General features: G+C 38.5%; 1 protein-coding gene across 2 annotated transcripts in view; it reads left to right on the top strand.

The window, feature by feature from the left end:
- Positions 1-19,244, top strand: part of OXCT1 (3-oxoacid CoA-transferase 1) — a 130,715-nt gene that overhangs the window by 33,556 nt on the left and 77,915 nt on the right. For both annotated transcript variants that reach the window (XM_087867909.1, XM_045787348.2), the window contains exon 7: positions 1,981-2,041. In XM_087867909.1, coding sequence (XP_087724035.1) covers positions 1,981-2,041 — 61 coding nt within the window. The remainder of the gene's footprint in view (positions 1-1,980; positions 2,042-19,244) is intronic.

Genomic DNA, 19,244 nt, shown 5'->3' on the forward strand with positions numbered 1-19,244 from the left:
GCTATTTTGAATCCATATACCCTTGTATATAGTCATATACAAACTTTTTCCATGTGTATTTTAGTTGGCAGGACAAGTTACAATGTTGAGACATACTTAGCAAATGTGAGAAAAGCACACAATTATATTTAATTTTTATATTGTTATTAATATCCATTGTCTTAAAATGCCCAAATTATTTTGGTATTCTGGAAAGAGCTTGCTAACAACCACTTAGGTCTGTTCTTTTCCAGTCCTGTTGGTGTCTGCTAGGAAATACTTACGTAGGTTCTGTCTGAAAAGTTGATTATGTTGATAATGCTAAACTTTCATTCTTGTTATTTGGATAGCCACAGATACTAAGCGAAAGCCGTAACAGATTTCAAAATCTTTTGATTACCCTGAGCATACTAAATACCAAGTATTTAGTATCTTGGATTTATACATTATATGGTTGTTTTGAAAATTGTACCATTTTTGAATATATACATACACGTCTTTAAATCTGTTAGGTTACAGAAATAGTTTTCTTTCTTGTAATATGGTCACTTACTGTTTTAGTAATAATTTTTATCTTTACCAAATGCACCTTTGGTGAGATCACAGTTAAATTCTCAGTGACTATCCTCATGTTGTTTTTGTTCATTTTTGAAGATCTTATATGATATTAATGCTAGATTTGATTTCTTTAATTCAACCAGTTTTTGATTGCAACTGATCTTGGCAGTTACACATTTTGCACCATGTCTACCTTATCTGACATCTTGGTATAATGTTTGCAAAGTTGAGTTGCATTTTAAAAAAGATTAATGGAATTGTATAGACGCAAATGGAAATGAATTATTTAAACTATTTCCATGAGTTTATCGTGTGTTTCATTGCCTCGCTGTAATATCTAAAGACTTGCACAAGGGCTGTTCTCAGCATTGACTTATGCCTGCGGTTATTGATGGGGATGGGACTGCTCTTCAGCAATGGTCAAGTGACTTAGATCCTTAGGATCCTGACTTCTAGGATGACCTTCACTGTTAGTGGGACGACTGGTAAAAGGTCTATCTAGGCCCTTGTTAGGACAGCCCTGCACACCTTTGCCTTTGGCCATGCTGCCCTTGGAGTTTTCGATGATGGACATGCTGGACGTCTGGTGGAATCCAGCTTATCAACTTGGGAAAGTACCCAAGGACTTCCCTCTCAGGGACACACCTGTCTTTATATTTATCCTTGAATCTAAGCGAGATAAACGGTGGTGGCCTAAAAGCGCTAGTAAATGAGAGATGTTACCCATTTCCCTTTATCAAATAAGGGTTTTTTTAAATCAACTTACACCCTCAGAAACAAAAAAATATATTAAAATTTTTATGGATGGTGGTGATGCATTAATTTAAGAACTTGAGTGCAAAACCATCAGCAAAATTGGCACTTTCTGGAAATTTTTTCACCTCGGGATCTAATGTGGTGTTGTACTTCAAAAAATTTCATTAGAAATTGGTCCCCCGGAATGATCTTTATAGATGACTCACACATTACCAATGAATGTTTCATTTTATTTCAGCGATAGGTCTTTCTTCAGTAGAGAATATAATTACTATACCTTCTCATATAAAGTACTTCTACTTTTCTTAATATTTTAACAAGAGTAAGTTTAGTGAAATATATAACTGTAGAAACAAAGTGGCATCCCAGTTAAAAGATTTAGGCAAATTAGTTTTAAATAGGGTAGATTTATTAGTATCTGTCTTATCTTTCTGTATGTGATCTGCATGTTGAACATGAAAAGTAGGCCCTCTTTCCTTCAGCTCCGTAAAACTTGTAATCGAGTGAAGCGGCCATTGTTTTTATTTATAAAATTGTTTTAACACTTATGGAAAACATGATACATTCTTTTTTAAAAGAGTTACAGATGTTTAATTTAAAGAAATTATTTAAATCTATAATTAAAGTTGAGAGAAATGCTTCTTATTTTTGGTCTTCTTTTCCCACTTTCTCCCACTCCTAATATAGGAAGAGTGCAAGAAATTTCAATTTGCCGATGTGCAAAGCTGCAGAAACCACGGTGGTAGAGGTAAGAGAAGAGGTTATTTCTGCTTTCCAGAGGTTGCTTTATAAACTTGGTGGTATGTATTAGTTCAGAAAATGTACGACAGTTCATTTGTTTTCTGAAGGATAAACAATGACCGCTTTTAAATTTTGGATATCGAATGATTCTATTTAAATATGTATTAGTTGAGGGCACCTGGGTGGCTTAGTGGGTTAAGCGTCTGCCTTCAGCTCAGGTCATGATCCCAGGGTCCTGGCATTGAGGCCCACATTGGGCTCCTTGCTCAATGGGGAGCCTGTTTCTCCCTCTGCCTGCCATACGCTTACTCTCTCTCTCTGGCAAATAAATAAAATCTTTTAAAAAATAAATATGTAATAGTTGAAATTTTACTGTAACATTAGCTTTCTGGTCGGCTAGGGCCTCACTAGAATGTTCTTTTTGGGATCAAGCTGTGAGACTGGCTGGCTTATAACAGTCCTTTGAATAAAATAGACCTCCTTGGGTAAAATTGCAAGATTCATTTTTATATACAGAATCCTAAAAAATAGTAAGTTATATCATTATACTGTGTTTGACACTGTGAATTCTTTAAGGAAGAAGGAGGGTAGTACAAGTAATTGCTTTGATGTGGTTCTCTTTGGAGCAGTTGAATTAAGGAACTAGCTGACTCTTCTTTGGACATCTCATGGTGTGGGAGAGACTTGACTAATTCTAGAGTCTCTCTAGAGATTTTTATCTAGAGACTAAAATAGGTGGCTTAGGGGCGCCTGGGTGGCTCCGTCATTAAGCGTCTGCCTTCGGCCCAGGGCGTGATCCCAGAGTCCTGGGATCAAATCCCACATCAGGTTCCTCCGCGGGGAATCCCACATCAGGCTCCTCCGCTTCTTCCTCTCCCACTCCTCCTGCTTGTGTTCCCTCTCTCACTGGCTGCCTCTCTCTCTGTCAAATAAATAAATAAAATCTTTTAAAAAAATAAATAAAAGAAAAGAAAAAATAAAAATAGGTGGCTTACACCCAAACCCTGCCATTTTGTTTATATGTATTTGAACCTGAAAGGAGACTTCAAAATGATTCTTAACTTGAGGTTTTGCGAATCACCCTGGAACCAAATTTTCATGAAAGTTTGAGACAGATTTTCTTTGGGAGAACCTTATAGGAACCCATCGTAGGATCTGGAAATGGGAATATACATTCGTAGTTTTCTCATGATGGTAGTGTCGTATGTGGCCTCTTTGGACTTCTGCATACATTTGGCCAAGATGGTATTTCATGGAGGCAGTACAGTGGTATTTTTGAAAAATCAAATGTTAGAATTCTGTTCCTCTCTTGGAAAGTGAAGTGTGTTATTTTTAAAGTCCTGGAGGATGTGGTAATTTTCAACCCAGGCATGGTGGTTTCTTTTGCAATGGCTTTAGTATATTCTCTGCATTCAAAGTGGACAATGTGGTTTACTCTCATTGTGTAATCTGGGTTTTTTTAAAATTTATTGAATCATCTTAATGACCTGTCCATGGCACATATACACAACATCACTGAAAAAAACCCCTGTAACCTAGCTTAAAATAATTGGTAGTTTAACCCCGTTGATTTTATGTGCTTCTGTAACACTTCCTGGAACTAATATTCCTTCTCTGAATACCAGGGGCATTATGCATTGTCCTGGCTGAAGTTCTTTTCTTCTTCTTCGTCTTCTTCTTCTGTCTGAGAATCATGGTAGATACTAGAAAAGAGAGGAGGTTTTTTTGGCATATGGGATAGGGAGATCAATTCCTTTAACCGAGCCTGTAGGTATGGTAAAGGCTAGCCCCGCCTTGTCTGAGAACAGACATCTCTATCCATCCCTGCACTCTTTCCTGCTAGTTGCAGACTCACTGTGGGATCCTTTTCAATACAGTGCTTCCATCAGCCACTCCCAACTGACTATACCTACAATGTCCAACATGGCGGCCACGAGGCATGTGTGACGTTTAAAATTTAAATTAATTAAAATTAAACAAGGTAAAAAATTCATTTTCTCTTCAGTAGCTGCATATGGTTAGCGACTACTGCCAATGATAGTGTCAACACAGATATAGAACATCATCACTGTGAAAAGTTTGATTGGACAGAGCTTAGTTATAATGATTCAGATGAAATCTAATTTGTCATTCTAGCTCAGGAATCTAAGCAAAACAGCTTTTAGATAATGGATTATCATAAGCTCGATAGTAAGAAAGGTCCACATGCTTGTAAATCGAGTTATAAGAACTGTGTTCTCTTAAAAGACGAAAATCATTTGGAATTGGGGATGGTATATGAAAAGTTCATTTTGACTTTGTGACTTTTGTATTATTCTGAGTCTGGTGAGTACTCTGGACCTCCAGATCCTCTTCTTTGCTATGTTCTGTGCACTCTGTTACCTGCACGGACCTCCTGGATTCTGTAATTCTCTTCTATTCCTGTCCTGCTTTATTTGGTGGTGATCCTAGTGGCGTGGGTGATTATGAGTGGGTCTCTGCAGTGTGGTATTAAACAGGAATCTTCAGAGATCATAAATCACCCACATTTTCTCCTGCCTGCTAGTTATTAACAATAATAATAGCTACTGTTAATCAAGTATTTATTATGTATTAGTCACTGCTGTATACTTTATGTGCATATTCTTTTTGTCATCTTCATAATAGTCTTATAAGGTTAGAACCAGTATCCTTATTTTACAGACGAGGACTTTAAAATACAGAGGTTTAAATATGTGACCTGATGTCATACAGCTAGTAGACCCAGGACAGAACCATAGATGGATTCCAGGTGTCTGCTCTTTTCCATTATTTTATAAAATACTCTCAAATCATCATAAATGGATGATTTTTCAAACTTTTGAAAGATACTGAGTCTCTGGAAGTCGTCCATTTCAATGATAACTATTAGAATCAAGCCGAGAGTGGTTGGCTAATTTATTTCTCTCTCCTTTTCTTTCTTGCCAGTTATTCTGATCATGGTCTTTTTCTCCTCCACGACCACATACCTTGGAGCTGGCTTTGAGAAAAGCCTCACCCTGTGATCAGTAGCTCTGTGATGGGTCCATTCAGCCTTCACCTCAGTTCATTCTACCTTGTAGCCTCTTTGAACCTCGCAGCTCCTCACAAATTTCCCTAAATGTGGTGATTGAATGTCTGCTCTAGTACCTTCAGACGGTCAAAAAATATTTTTGAGAACTCTTAGCTCATCTCCTTTCCCTCATAGAGGAGGAACTAGTGGGCTTTTCTGAAGCAGAGCCTGGGTTCAAGCCTGCCTCCCAAAGCTCCGTGCCGCTCCATGGTGCAGCACCTTTGCAGCCTTTTGCCGCATTTACGTCCTGTACTTTGAGTTTTAAGCAGGGCAGAACTATAAATATAATATTAACGATGGTTCCCCTAGGCATCTCAGAATTATTTTGGGCCTTAGAAGCAGAGTGGCAAAGGAACATAGAGTTGCCTCTTGCTTTTTTTGTTTGTTTGTAGTTTCTTCTCTAATTAATTTACAGTAAATGTTTTCTGCAAGAAGTAAACCAGGGTGTTTATCTTGAATTAAGGAGAGTATCAAATTCACCCTCAATATGAGTTATTTTCAGTTTCTCTAAAAGGGAACTTTTCCTGCTTTCCAGAAGAGTTTCCCCTTTCAGATGTGTTCTCCATTAGCGTGCGAGTTGTATAAAGCCAATGAGGTGAGCCAGTGTGTCTGTTTTCCCCTTTAATAAAATAAGTGTGAATATTGCATTCATATTTCTTAAAACCTGCAGACACTTGCATACTTCACCACAAAGTTGTGATACAGTGAATGCAGGCTGTCCTGCGCCCCACCCCGCCCCTCCCGCCATCATCCCCTTAAGGAACTGGATGGCTACTGGGAAAAATAGTACAGGTGGGTGCACGTATTGGCACAAATGCCAGAAAGATGTTTCTCTTTTTGGTCCAGACAGTGATATTTCTGGACCTGCTTCTCTTTGAGTGGGTGCAGGCATCTTCCCTGATAAACTTCACAAGTTTAAGTGCAAAACCAGCCAGGGAATGACTCTTGGCGTTGCATTCTGTGTGTTTAATGAGAAGTGAGGACTGTCCTGTCTTCCTAAGGGAACTCATTTAGCTTTTGGAGGGGTCTTCTTATCCCCTCAATTCCCGGTGAGCCCCTCTGCCGGTCTTCTGGGTGCCTATCCCACTACCTTGGGTTTTTCTTGGAAGTGACCTGTTTCTGCATTTTTTTAAAAGCGACTTATAACAGAAAACCCAGGGGGAGGGGTTGGAGTGCTTCACTCAGGAGACTGTTGAGCTTTTGTCTCCTGCAAGCAGCCTGGCATGCCTGCTCTGTCAGAAAAGGTCGTCTGACTCAGCCACCGAAGGCTGTTGAGGCTGCCTGAGACGGAAATAGCCCAGCTGGTTTCGTCAGGGTTGTGCCGTGGCTGGTGTTAGAGGATAGCACGGTTTATACAGAGCCTCTTCTATTTTAGCTAATTTCAGCTTTTAGTTAAAACATTTTGTATATTTATTATCACAACTTGAATAAAGTTATTTTTATAATATTCACATTATGGTATATGTGCATATTTGCGTATGAAAGAATTGCTTACACGATATTTGATGCATGCAAATATTGTATACATGTAGCCGATGTGCGTTATGAAGCATAATAATATATTGAACACCTGTGAACCCACCCGAGGTAAGAATGAGAAGATTGCTCATACTCCTCATCCGCCTGCATCCCTTGCAGCCGTGACCGTTATCAGGAATATGGTGTTTTATCAGTCCCTTTAAAAAAAATGCTCTTAATCGTAAGGTATGGTCATATTGAAAATTACCTCCCAGAGTGCTATCCTAAGACCTGTGTTAGAAGAGGCGAGCTTTGGGAACTGTGCCTTCTGTGTTCTGTACTAACGCCTGGCACGTGCCGTGTCTCCGTGGCGGATCAACTAGCGGAAAAGATGGCACGCTGCCGTTCCGCCGAGCGGACGTGTCATTTCTGATTGGTGGGTGAAGAAGGGTGAAGATTGATTGCAGTATAAATGATATTAAAATTTTTTGTTTTTTTTTGTTTTTTTGTTTTTTTTTTTTTTTAAAGATTTTATTTATTTATTCGACAGAGGGAGACAGCCAGCGAGAGAGGGAACACAAGCAGGGGGAGTGGGAGAGGAAGAAGCAGGCTCACAGCGGAAGAGCCTGATGTGGGACTCGATCCCGTAACACCGGGATCACGCCCTGAGCCGAAGGCAGACGATTAACCGCTGTGCCACCCAGGCGCCCCAAAATTTTTTGTTTTTGATGTTTATTATGAAGCATGATGAATTTGTGCAACAGTAAACAGAAGAGTACAGTGAAGCCCCCTGAGCTCATCCCTCAGCTGCAATGACTGTCAGCCCGTGGTCATGCCCGCCTCATCTGTATCCCCTCTCCCTTTTTCTCCTCCTTTATCATCTGTAAAGAAGCACGAGATATTATATCTCAGCCACATTTTAAGGAGATTTCAAGGAAAGTCAGAAATTCTAGTGTGCCGGGTACTTTTCTAGGTTCAGTCAAGTCCAGCAGTGAATGAAACAGAGACACACTCCTGCTCTCATGGAGCTTACGTTCCGCTGCTCAGGACAGAGATGAGATACAGTACATGAGGGAAGTACATACTACGCCGCATGATGATGCGTGTGAAGGAGAAAAAACAAAAAGCATGAAAAGGAACATGAAATGTCAGGAGAAGAAAGTGAAGGTTTGTTTAGATAAGGTGGTCAGTGAAAGGCCGCAGTGAGATGACTTCTGAGTAGAGACCCCCAGGACGTCAGGATACCAGCTCTGCAGCTCTTGGAGGGGGAGCAGTCTAGGCGATAGGAGTAGCAGGTGGAAAGGCACGTGGTGAGAGCATTCCTGGTGGGTTTGAGGAATAGGGATGACCTACTCTCCCTGGTTCAGTGCAGGGTGGTTAGGCTGAGGAGCTCCCATGAGGGTAGCTTTCTTGAGGGGAACGCCAATGTCTCCTTCTGACGCTATGGGAAATAGGATTTGTATTTTTCATTCACTTTGTAATACTGCCCAAGACATGATTAGGCCTAAATCTGACTTTAAAACTCTGAGATGAATGGAGAATGATTCTAAGATTGGAGCCTCCTGGCTCTTGTGACTCTTTCTGGCCCTGTTTGGAGAACTTTGCATTGATAACTCCTTGCGAATTATCTTAGCAGAAGTGATCAAACTGTTTGTTATTTCACTTTACAATTAGAAGGTGGGAACACAGTGGATTTTAATGACATGACTTAATCACATCAATGGATTCTGTGAACATTTAATCTCTACCAAGCAGGCCAATTAATGTATCCATGTTTTTAGAGACTTTAGTTATCTTCCTTCCTGCTTTAGAGAACACAAAAATGCTTGAGGGATAAACATAATTCCTTTCCTCCTAAGTGTCTTTTATTCTTAATCTTGACATTGCTAATGCCTTATGATATTACAGCTTCTTAAGTAGTGAAACTCATAATTTTTGCAAGAGACAGTAAAAAGAAAAAAACATAGATATAAACAGAAAAAAATTAAAGCTTCTCTCCACATAAGACAAGTACTTCTAACCAGTGAAGAGACTTCATTAGACAGATTCAATTTGGAGCAAACATATCTATACCTGGGCAACTAGTGGTCCTGCCTGTATGGAACTCATTCTACACACACAAATCTCTGATTGACATGTGGAAGCATGATATTTATGAGAGTCTGACTAGAATGTCAAGTTTGACATTCACTGTGTGCCCTTAAGTATTTACCTGGTAAAACTCTACTTCAGTTAGTTAACTAGAATGAGGACAGCAAGAAACTAGTTATTCCAGTCTTCTTTACATTATCCACCTGGGCCAGCTGAGTTGAACACTTGACACAAATTCCTTTTTAAAAAAGGGTGGGGAGAGGTAAGAGAGCTGTTTGATACAATATGGAAAGAATGAAAACCCTCTTTCCTCTAAACCCCCATGAACCCTGGCAGAACGCAGTCACTTGCCCCTGTGTTAACTTTTGGGATGGTTGTGGTAAGCAGTGGATATCATTTATACTGATTTTTGTTTTTAGACCTGTCAAATTATATAATATCTTTTAATTTACATTTCTTTCTCTCAGTTTTTTAGTTTTAAGATTTTATTCATGCTTTGTATTTCATTTTATAATTATTCTAAACCACTCTGAAAGAGATCTCTGTAAGTTTCTTATGCTACAAATTTAGCCAGGTATACAATCCTTTGACAGATAAGATGATAATTTCCTTACACAGCTTAACTGACTGAACTGATTGACTCTACTTATTGCAGAGTAATAAAGTATTTAAAGATCATTCATGACCATTAAAGACCATTGAATTTTCATGAAGTGCTACATTGGTTTGAAAATATCTGAATGCTAATGAAGATGTATTTATCAAGACAAATTGTACTTGAGTGTTTTGGCAAAAATAATCTCAGTAGTAGAACTTACTATTATGTTAATTCTGCTGTTTCCACCAAAGAAGCAGTAAATATTAAGAAAGAATGGACTTGGTGAATGCCCGGTGTTAACTTTACTGCTTTTTTTCTTTCTTCTTCTTCCCCTCTTCCTCCTTCTCCTCCTCCTCCTCCTTCTTTTTTTGCATACTCTTATAGATTACTAAATATAATTCTTAGACTAATGACCATTTACATCCAGAAGAATAGCAGAATAGAAACATGGTTTATTGATGATAAAAATATATTAAATCAAGTGCTAATCCTGACATTTTATTTCTTGTTGCTTGGTAACAATGCAGCAGCTATGTGAGAGAGTTCCATTATCTCAGGTACAATGGACTTCATTGCATTGTGGGGTAGAAATACCAATTACAGCAAGTCATTTGTATGCCATTATCCTTACAAAATTTTGGTGCTATTTTTTATTGTTAGTGCAGAGATCCTGAAAGTCATTTAATAACACATGGATGGATGTGTTATTTTGATGGATTGGTGAATTTTATTCTATTTTTGGCTTTTTGATTTTGTGTCTATTTATAATTTTTGAGGCTTCACAAATTTGCATTTTATCAACTTGCACTGTATAAACTTAGGCTTTTACATTTTACTATAAGTATGTATGTTCTAAAGGATGCTTCATTAATTCTTAGTGAACATTTTTTATCCATGACCCCGTAGGGAGGGCAAAAAATATCTGGGCAGAATTTTTTGCCTCTTGGAAAATAATCAGGGTGTATTCCTCATCCTTCTGTAATATAAAACATTCCTAGTTTAGTACCTGCTTCAGGAAAAAGAAACCTGTAGAACTAGTATGAGTCATGTTAAATGAAAGACTGATTTATATTATATGTAACTGTGTATGTTCTATGTACTATTAGCTCACAGTTATTATTTAGAAGGGTTGCAAAACTATAGCCCATGGCCTCTTTTAAGGTATCACATAGAGTTAAGAATGTTTTTATATTGTTAAAGGGTTATTAAAAAAAGAAGAATATGTAACAGAGTCCACAAAGCCTAAAATATTAACTGGACTTCACAGAACAAGTTTGCAGACCCTTAATTTATAGCCTGATTTCCATTTCTGTAGTATGAATATCTTTTAAAAAAATTTTTTTAATTTTTTAAATTTTTTTTATTATATTATGTTAGTCACCATACAGTACATCTTAAATGTCACTCAGTATTATTTCTTAAAAGACCAATGGGTTCAAGTAGAACTGAAATAGAATAATAACTGGTTTGAAAAAAATCAATGAAGAATTAAATCGCATAATAAGAATTTGTGTGGTAGTGCAACGAATGTGCAATTTGGCAGGCCTTTTTGGGGGGGCAACCGTAATGAAAGGAAGATCAGATACAACTTGCATATTCGTCCACAGTTGCTACAATTTCTTTGAAATCTCAATGTCTTTGTCAGTAAATCTGACTTTCATATTATCATGAATCGATGGACTGATTCTATTAGAAGCATCTTGCCTTTTCCTGCCTCTTTGACTTGTCTCATACTTGAGGGCCAGTTTCTTGTGTCCACAGCGCACAGCCAGGTGAATGTCGGTACCTCAGGACTTCTGCAACCTGAGCATGTCCAGCATGCAGCACCAGCTCCTGCTGGCTGGCTGGAGTTGGAGTCATCCTGTGTTTCTGGCATTGGAAGGGACCCTACAGCCCTGGGCTTTCATCTTCTCCGTATCCCAGAGAGAGGGAGAGAGGGAGGAAGAGGAGTAGAGAGACTTTGGGCATGGTAAGGCTGATTTTCTCAGCCTTCCAAACTGTGGCTTTTAGCTTCCTGTTTTGTTTTTAGTCAGAAACACACTTAGGATTTGTCTGGTTATTTCTTGTTTGTTGGTAAGGTAAATCGGGAAATCAGGGACTTAACCAGGGCAGCCCTGTGCTTTCTTGTATATAGCACCAGTCCTCTGAAGCGATAGAGAAGGCTCGAACCAGCCTACACGTATTCTCATGACAAGAGGCAAAAGTCAGTTATGTTAGCTAGATTTGCTTAACTCCTCTCTCTTGTAAACAGAAGCTCAGAAAACTCCCTACTTAAGCAGCATTTCTGCAGTAGCATGCATCTTATATCACTTTCTGTTTGTGTCATGCTTTGTTTTTCAAAGCACTTTCACATATATTAACTCGTTTGATTCTCTTATCACCAGGTGACATATGAGGAGAGGCAGTTTTACTACAATATTACAAATGAGAAAACTGAGATAGGGGTAGATTTCTGGGGCTAGATCACTAGGAAGTTGAATGGCCTAATGGAAAGGACACTTGGAAGACTTGGTTTAAGTCCTGACTGTCCATGATCCATCTGCCACTGGCAGGCTATGGCAGGCACCAAGGCTTTATTTTTGAGATGCTCATCAGTAAGAAGGACTGTAAAATTGAGAATGTGGGTAGGTAGGTATGTGGGATTTTACAGGAGGTGGGACTTAAGCACAAATGAAAGGGTCATGGTTGTAGCGCGGGTACTGTGTGTAGAATGGGTTTTACGATGCCATGAAGGGAGGCAGGATGACCAGTGAGGAGATGACTGCACTGATCCCGGCAAGAGGTGATGGTGACGTGCAGGTGGGGAAGGGTGATAGAATCGAGGTAGACAGTATTGTGGAAGAGGAATCTGTCAGACCTGCTGATGCACTGGATATGGGGTGCTGGGTAGAGGAAAGGCAAAGATTAAAATAACTCCTCCACCTGACTCAAGCAATGGTGTGCCACTTCCTGAGATAGGAAACCTGGCAGAAGGGGAAATAAGGGTTCTGCTAGGCGTGTTGGCTTTTTTAGGCATTCAGGTGGTAACTTTGCAGGTGCACGTGGACATGTATGTACAGTGCTCAGTGGAGAGGTCTGGAAGGGGGTTATACTATTGGGAATAATCTACATATATTTGGTAATTAGTCATGAAATGGAAAGACCATTTAGGGAAAGAAGTCCTGAGACTAAGCCCTTGGGAGTCTCTGTATATTTCTTTGTCTTTTTTTTTCTTGTTATGAACAGAATCTGAGATTAAGAATTGTATCTTTGTCTCTCACTAGCATCGTGACCTTGGACAAATTACTTTAGAATTCTAGCTTCTTTATAGTATCTTCTGTCTGCCCATTTCATGGGTCTATTTTGAGCACCAGTGGGAAAGGGCATTTGAATGTTTTCTAAAGCTCTGAAGTGCTGTGTGCTCACCTTGATCCCTCCAGCTGCTTTAGTCAATAAACCTCAGATGACTGCCGGTGTTCTCACTGACCAGTGAGGATGGCTTTGGAACTCTGTGCAGTGGCTGGCAGTTGGCCAGGCTCACCCTCCTTATCCTTTCCATGTCTTCCAAAGTTCTCGAGATCCAAGGGAATGAAAATTCCATTACATCCCCAATTTATAAAATCTTAACTGAGTTATCAGTGAGTTATCAAAAAACCAACCTAGATTGTGGTTCAAATATATCGTTAGCTTTAATCATCAGTAAATTACCTAATATTTAAGGCTCATTAAAATAAACCCGAATATGTTGATCCTTTCATTCAAAAACTGATGACTTTTAAGGGGGAACATTGTGGATACCTTGAAGAAAGGAAGGTTCTTATAAATCTGTTGTTAGCCTAAGTTGCATATGCTCAAAAATTGATGACCTCTCTTTTCTGTCATGTTTTAAATAAAGCATTAGTTAATGACCTACTTATTTCTTTTTGTATTTTTGTCCAAAAGATTCAAGTATTTTGGTTTGGGTTGAAAACTAAAGTTTGTTCCCTGAGGAAACTTGTGCTGACAACCATCCATCTTGACTTCTTTTGAATGAAAATAAGTATTCTTTTGGGAGCAAGAGAAACAAAATGAATAAGAAGGGACTCAGATATTCATGGATGGTTTATGTTCAGCCATGGACACACCACTGCCTGCAAACATCAGAGGGACTGAGTGTTCAAAAATAGATGTTTTCCATATTCCTTAGGATGGAGCACACTGTTACATATAAATAAATTAGACTGCAGGTGTGTTTTCACTGCTTCCGTATGAAAGCTTTGCCTTATTGAATTTTTACAAACTCATGAAAAACAAACTCATGTTTGTTTTTAGATGAAAAGGTTTGAAACAATTGCTTAATTTGGGAGAAATAATGAGAGATTAGAAAACAAGAATACCTTAACTGCTAGAAAGTAATGGTTTTTCTACTCTGTGGTTCATTCCATGTAGAAACCAAGACCACTCATGTCCAAGAATGTAGGTCACTTCTTCCATTCAGTTTCTGAAATTTAACATTAGGACATAGTTTCTGTCACTGAATATCTAAGTCCACATTTAATTGCTTTGAAAAGAATTTAAAATCCAAATCCCGTGGGAGGGAAGTTAAACAGGAATGTGAAGAGTTCTAGTATCTTTTTCATGCTTTTTGTGAAAAGGAGCTGGGTTATTCATTTAAAGAAGCTATTTTAGTTTCCTTAATAATTGGGGGAAAGGATACAAGTTTTGCCTTGTGAAAAAATTCTTTTCAGTTTCGAGTTTCATTTTAAATTTTGGAAAAGCTTTGCTGGCATAGACAAAACTCGGGGAAGAAAAATTCATTACCAAACTCAGACAAATACAGGTTGATTATAAAAAGCTACAGGATTAACACTGTTGAATTTGAAAGTTTTGGTATAATTTAAATTTCTCTCAGTTTGAGGAATTTACAATCCTCATTCATTTTGAGAATTGGCATCTCAGAAGTGGAATTAGACCTTTAGAAATAAAGGAAGTATTAAATAGAATTTTAAAAGTAGTTCTATAAATCCATTCCTGCTATAAAAAGTATTTTACCTGGTGAGTTATTAACAGATTTTTCCCCCAATGCTTTTGGCGTTACGTTTGCACCTAAAAAGTTTTTGTTTATTTTTCTTCTTTGTTGGTTCATATTTTTTAATGTACAAAGTAGCATTTTACATGTAGAGTGACGAGAACTAGGTTTTATAAGGATGTGGGAAAATAGAATGGAAAACTTTTCTTTTTCTTTATGAAATTCATTCCTAGGAAGTAAAAGGGGCAGTAGAATGGTCTAAGTAGAATGAATACAACTAAAGCATGCCCTACACAGAGTGCAGTAGACTCTATTATTGAAATATTTTCAGCACTGACAATAGCAGGTGAAGGAGTTACAGACTTGTAATAATAAAAATAACAACAACAGAGACAATAAGTACTGTTTATACCGTGCACTTAAATGCAAAGCACCTTATGTCATCTGTTATAATAATCCATTGAGTTAGGTTTTATTATTCTTATTTTATAGAGGAAAGAAATGAGGATAGAGAGAAATGTTATGGTAACAAAGCTAGTAAAGGGGGAGAGTTAAGATCCAAACACATTTCTCTCTGCCTCCAAAGCTTATATGCTTAAGCAAAAGTAAAGGATACAAGGTGTGTTTTAAGGTGCATTTTGTTTTATACTTTGCAGTATTAACATTTCATTGTGATTTACTACCTCCTTACTGGCAGGGTCATAGGTCTTTAGCGAATTGAATTTTTCCGTCAACTAAGTATAGCTGCAGGACAAAGAGAATACTTCCATAAACACAAAATTAGAAATCATTCAGTATATTAACCTCTTAAGACTTATACAGTAAGAGTCCCCTAACAGCTATAAAATGAGGGCCTTCACATTTGGGAAGCTAGAATGGTTTTCCTCCAATTAAAAATGAGGTGGATAGTGTTATACAATGGTTTGATTCTAAGAAATTTTAGGAGTCTATATTATAAATATTGGCAATGATTATCTAGTTAAAAAATATGGACAATCCCCCTCCCCATCCACAGTTTCTCTTTGCACACTTTTAGTTACCAGTGGTCAGTTGCAGTCCAGAAGCAGATGACCCACCTTCTGATGGTCAGTAGTAGCCTAATGCTACCTCAAAATGCCTACATCATTTACCTCACTTCATGTTATCAGGTAGACATTTTATCATCTCATATCCTCACAAGAAGAAGGGTGACTACAGTGCAGTAAGATATTTTGAGAGAAAGAGACCATATTCACATAACCTTTATTACAGTATATTGTTATGGTTCTATTTGATTATTAGTTGTTATTAATCTCTTACTATGCCTAATTTATAAATTAAACTTTGTCATGGGTAAGCATGCATAGAAAAAATATATATGGGGTTTGGTACTATCTGCAGTTTCATGCATCCACTTGGGGTCTTGGAACATGTCCCTCAGGGATAAGGGGGCACTACTGTAGGCACTTCCAGTTTCTGGTCTGGCATCTCAGGAGGCTGGAAGCCACCGAGTGTGTCCTCACAATACGAAAAAACTGAACAAACTGAAAATCAACAGTGTTTCTCATAGATTCATCAGGGAATTGAGGTTGCAAGGAAAACCATCACCTCCAAAATTGGGACAAACAGCTGATAGAATTATAGCATACCCTGGGAGGAGAAACCCAGGAGCAGAAATTGCTATGGGAAGCAGCACTCGGGTAGGAAACCCTAAACGAACTGATGAGTTGCTGGAGGCTCAATGTGGACAAGCTTGAGAGTTAAAAACTTTGAGGTGGCCCCAACTTGGGTGGGGGGGGTCATACTTTCCTGGGTTTTACCTCCAGGATCTCGAGCAGATTCTCGCAATAAAGATTGGAGAAAAATCTCCTTGTGCTTCTGGCAGGAGGAGGGGGAAGTAGCCATTTTGAAATACATGCAGAGCATTCTCATTATCTTCTTCTTAACAAGGCCTGCCTTCAAGAGAAACTTTTTCATCAGAGCCTAACTGACCTGGGGAGAAGGAAATACCCAACTCTCTAGCCTTCCGGTATGGGAAGGGGAATACCCCAACCCTGCCCTCTTCTCATCTTCCTGTCTTACTAAAGCAGGGAGAAACCACAAAACTGAGAAGCACTCGTGAAGGTCACACTAGTAGGGGGCAAAGTCTCACTAGAAGACAGACTAATCACAAAACTGTGGGTACTTCCCTGTCCTCCCCACCTTCACAATGGCCACCACACAGTAGAGCTCCTATATCATGATAGGGAAATACAATTGAAAGATCTTCCTATTTCAGACTTTATTTAAGAAGAAGTCTCTCGCGAAGGGCCATATGCACCCCAATGTTCATAGCAGCATTGTCCACAATAGCTAAATCATGGAAGGAGCCGAGATGCCCTTCAACAGATAACTGGATTAAGAAGATGCGGTCCATATATACAATGGAATATTACTCAGCTATCAGAAAGAACGAGTTCTCAACATTTGCTGCAACATGGACAGCACTGGAGGAGATAATGCTAAGTGAAATAAGTCAAGCAGAGAAAGACAATTATCATATGGTTTCTCTCATCTATGGAACGTAAGAACTAGGAAGATCGGTAGGAGAAGAAAGGGATAAAGAAAGGGGGGGTAATCAGAAGGGGGAATGAAACATGAGAGACTATGGACTCTGAAAAACAAACTGAGGGCTTCAGAGGGGAGGGGGGTGGGGGAATGGGATAGGCTGGTGATGGGTAGTAAGGAGGGCACGTATTGCATGGTGCACTGGGTGTTATATGCAACTAATGAATCATGGAACTTTACATCAAAAACCAGGGATGTACTGTATGGTGGCTAACATAATATAATAAAAAATACTATTATAAAAAAAAAGTCTCTAGGGAAATCCAAAGATAACAGAGGAGATAAAAAACAAGGACATCACAGAAAAATTTAGCCTCTGACACCTACAGCTACAGCAAACAGTAGGCACAACCCAAACCCCAGCTAGCTAAGCATAAAATCTCACATTAAGGGCCCATTTACCTCTGTTTCTTTTACCCAGTACATCATGTCTGGCTTTCAATAAAAATTATAAGGCATATTAAAGGCAAACAGTACCATTTGAAGAGAGAAAGCAGGCATTAGAACGAAACTCAGATACTGTGCAGATGTTGGAATTATCAGAATGGGAACTTGGAACAACTAGGACTAATAGTCTAAGAGCATTAACGGAAAAAAAAGGACAATGTGTGCAAGAAGGTATGGGTAGTGTAAGCTGAGAGATGGAAACGCTAAGAATCAAAAGGAAATGCTGGAAATCAAAAACACTGTGACAGAAATGTGGGAAGTGGACAGTCAGCTAGAAATCCATTTTAGTTGCATGTTCAGTCAAGTTTGTAGCTTACCAAAACAACAAATCAGAGTTGTTTGAGAATATAGTAAAAAACATGACTGTTAACAGATGTTAAGGATCTGCTCTGTATGACACAGTGATTATCTTAGTCTTACAATCTAGTTGATGAGATAGGGCTCACCTAGAAATTAGGTGTATTTAGAGCAATGGGTGCTAAATTTAATGGTAAAGATAGTAATTGCTGTGGGATCCTGCCTGTTGTTGTGGGCTGTGGGTTTGTGCCTCTAACCCCTTTCTATTTCTTGGCCTTGTTTCTGCAGATATTTATATGTGGTGTATTGTGAAGGAGGGCTAGAACTCCAGGCATTTGACAATTTCCCACTTGGCTCACAGGTCTAAGGATATTTGGGTATGGATGGGCCGAAATGGGATGTGGAGACACTTCCTACATGGAACCAAGGGCTTTGAAGGAACGATGAAATTGAACATCTCTTGGCTTGATTTCTTTAGTTCTTGTTCATATATAAAATTATGACTATGTATGTGTATCTCTCTCTCTCTCTCTCTGTATATATATATATATATTATTTTTTTTCAACTACATAAAACATTAAGAATGTTTTTGCAGGTCTTTAAATATTCCCCCTGAAAAGGCTATTTTGATAGTTATACTCAAATTTGTATTAACAGCTTTCTGTTGTTGGACTTCTATGTCGTTCTCCACCTTTCCTTATTACCGACAATGTTTTAGTGAGTATCCTTGTTTCTGTGCACGTCTGATTATTTTCTTTGACAAAATTCCTAGAAGTAGATTCTGTGGGTGTGTGCATCAACATTTTATAAACTTTGGATAAATATTTCTAAATTATTCTCTAGGAAGGTAATTTTAATCATTCCATAGTGATATATAAAAGTATCATTTTTGAACAATTCTTGACAACATGGATATTATACTAAAATTATTTTGATGATTTGCTAGGTGAAAAATGCTGTCCTATGGTTTTAATGTATGTATCTTTGATGACAAGGAAAGTTGATTATTTATTGGCTATTCATATTTCTTTTGTGATTTTATGTGTTGTAGATATTACTGTCATTTTTTTAATTGGAATGTCTCCAGTATTTCATTCCCAGGTTCTAGAATCTCCCACTGAGATGAAGAATTGTGTGAGGGAAGAAGAGGAAGTGCAGGATTGTGGTTGATGTGTGATCTGAAGCTAGGCTCTATGGGTCTGAACCCAGGTTCCTGGGGGTATCTTCCTAGCTGCTCCACCCTGGGAAAGAACTTGATTGGCTCTAGCTAGTAAACTAGAAAAGCAAGAGCATCTTGAACCCAAAGCAGTAACTTAGTTAATGGAAGTAAAGAGGCATAAGGCTCTCCGAGAGATGTAACCGTGACTGGCAGCTATACCCACAGAACGACCCCATTCCTAAAATATAGTGTGAGTCAAGTGCTCTGTTGATTCTCTGTTTCGAGACAGCTCTCTAAAACTTATGGTCATGATTTTCCACAAAATCATCTCACTGCAAATGAGGGCATAGATTCTGTTGAGAAAGGGAAGGCAAGAAAAGGCCAGAGGGAATTTCTGACATTAATAAAATGGTTTGTAATCTATGGTATTCTCTCCTAAAGGTTATTGAATAGTAAGACACAGTATGACTGATGTAAATTGAGGGGATACACTCTCACAAAACTGTCTTATTGCAA

The sequence above is a fragment of the Ursus americanus genome, chromosome 15, assembly GCF_024610735.1.
Source record: "Ursus americanus isolate L20-20 chromosome 15, mUrsAme1.1.p, whole genome shotgun sequence".
NCBI lineage: Eukaryota > Metazoa > Chordata > Mammalia > Carnivora > Ursidae > Ursus > Ursus americanus.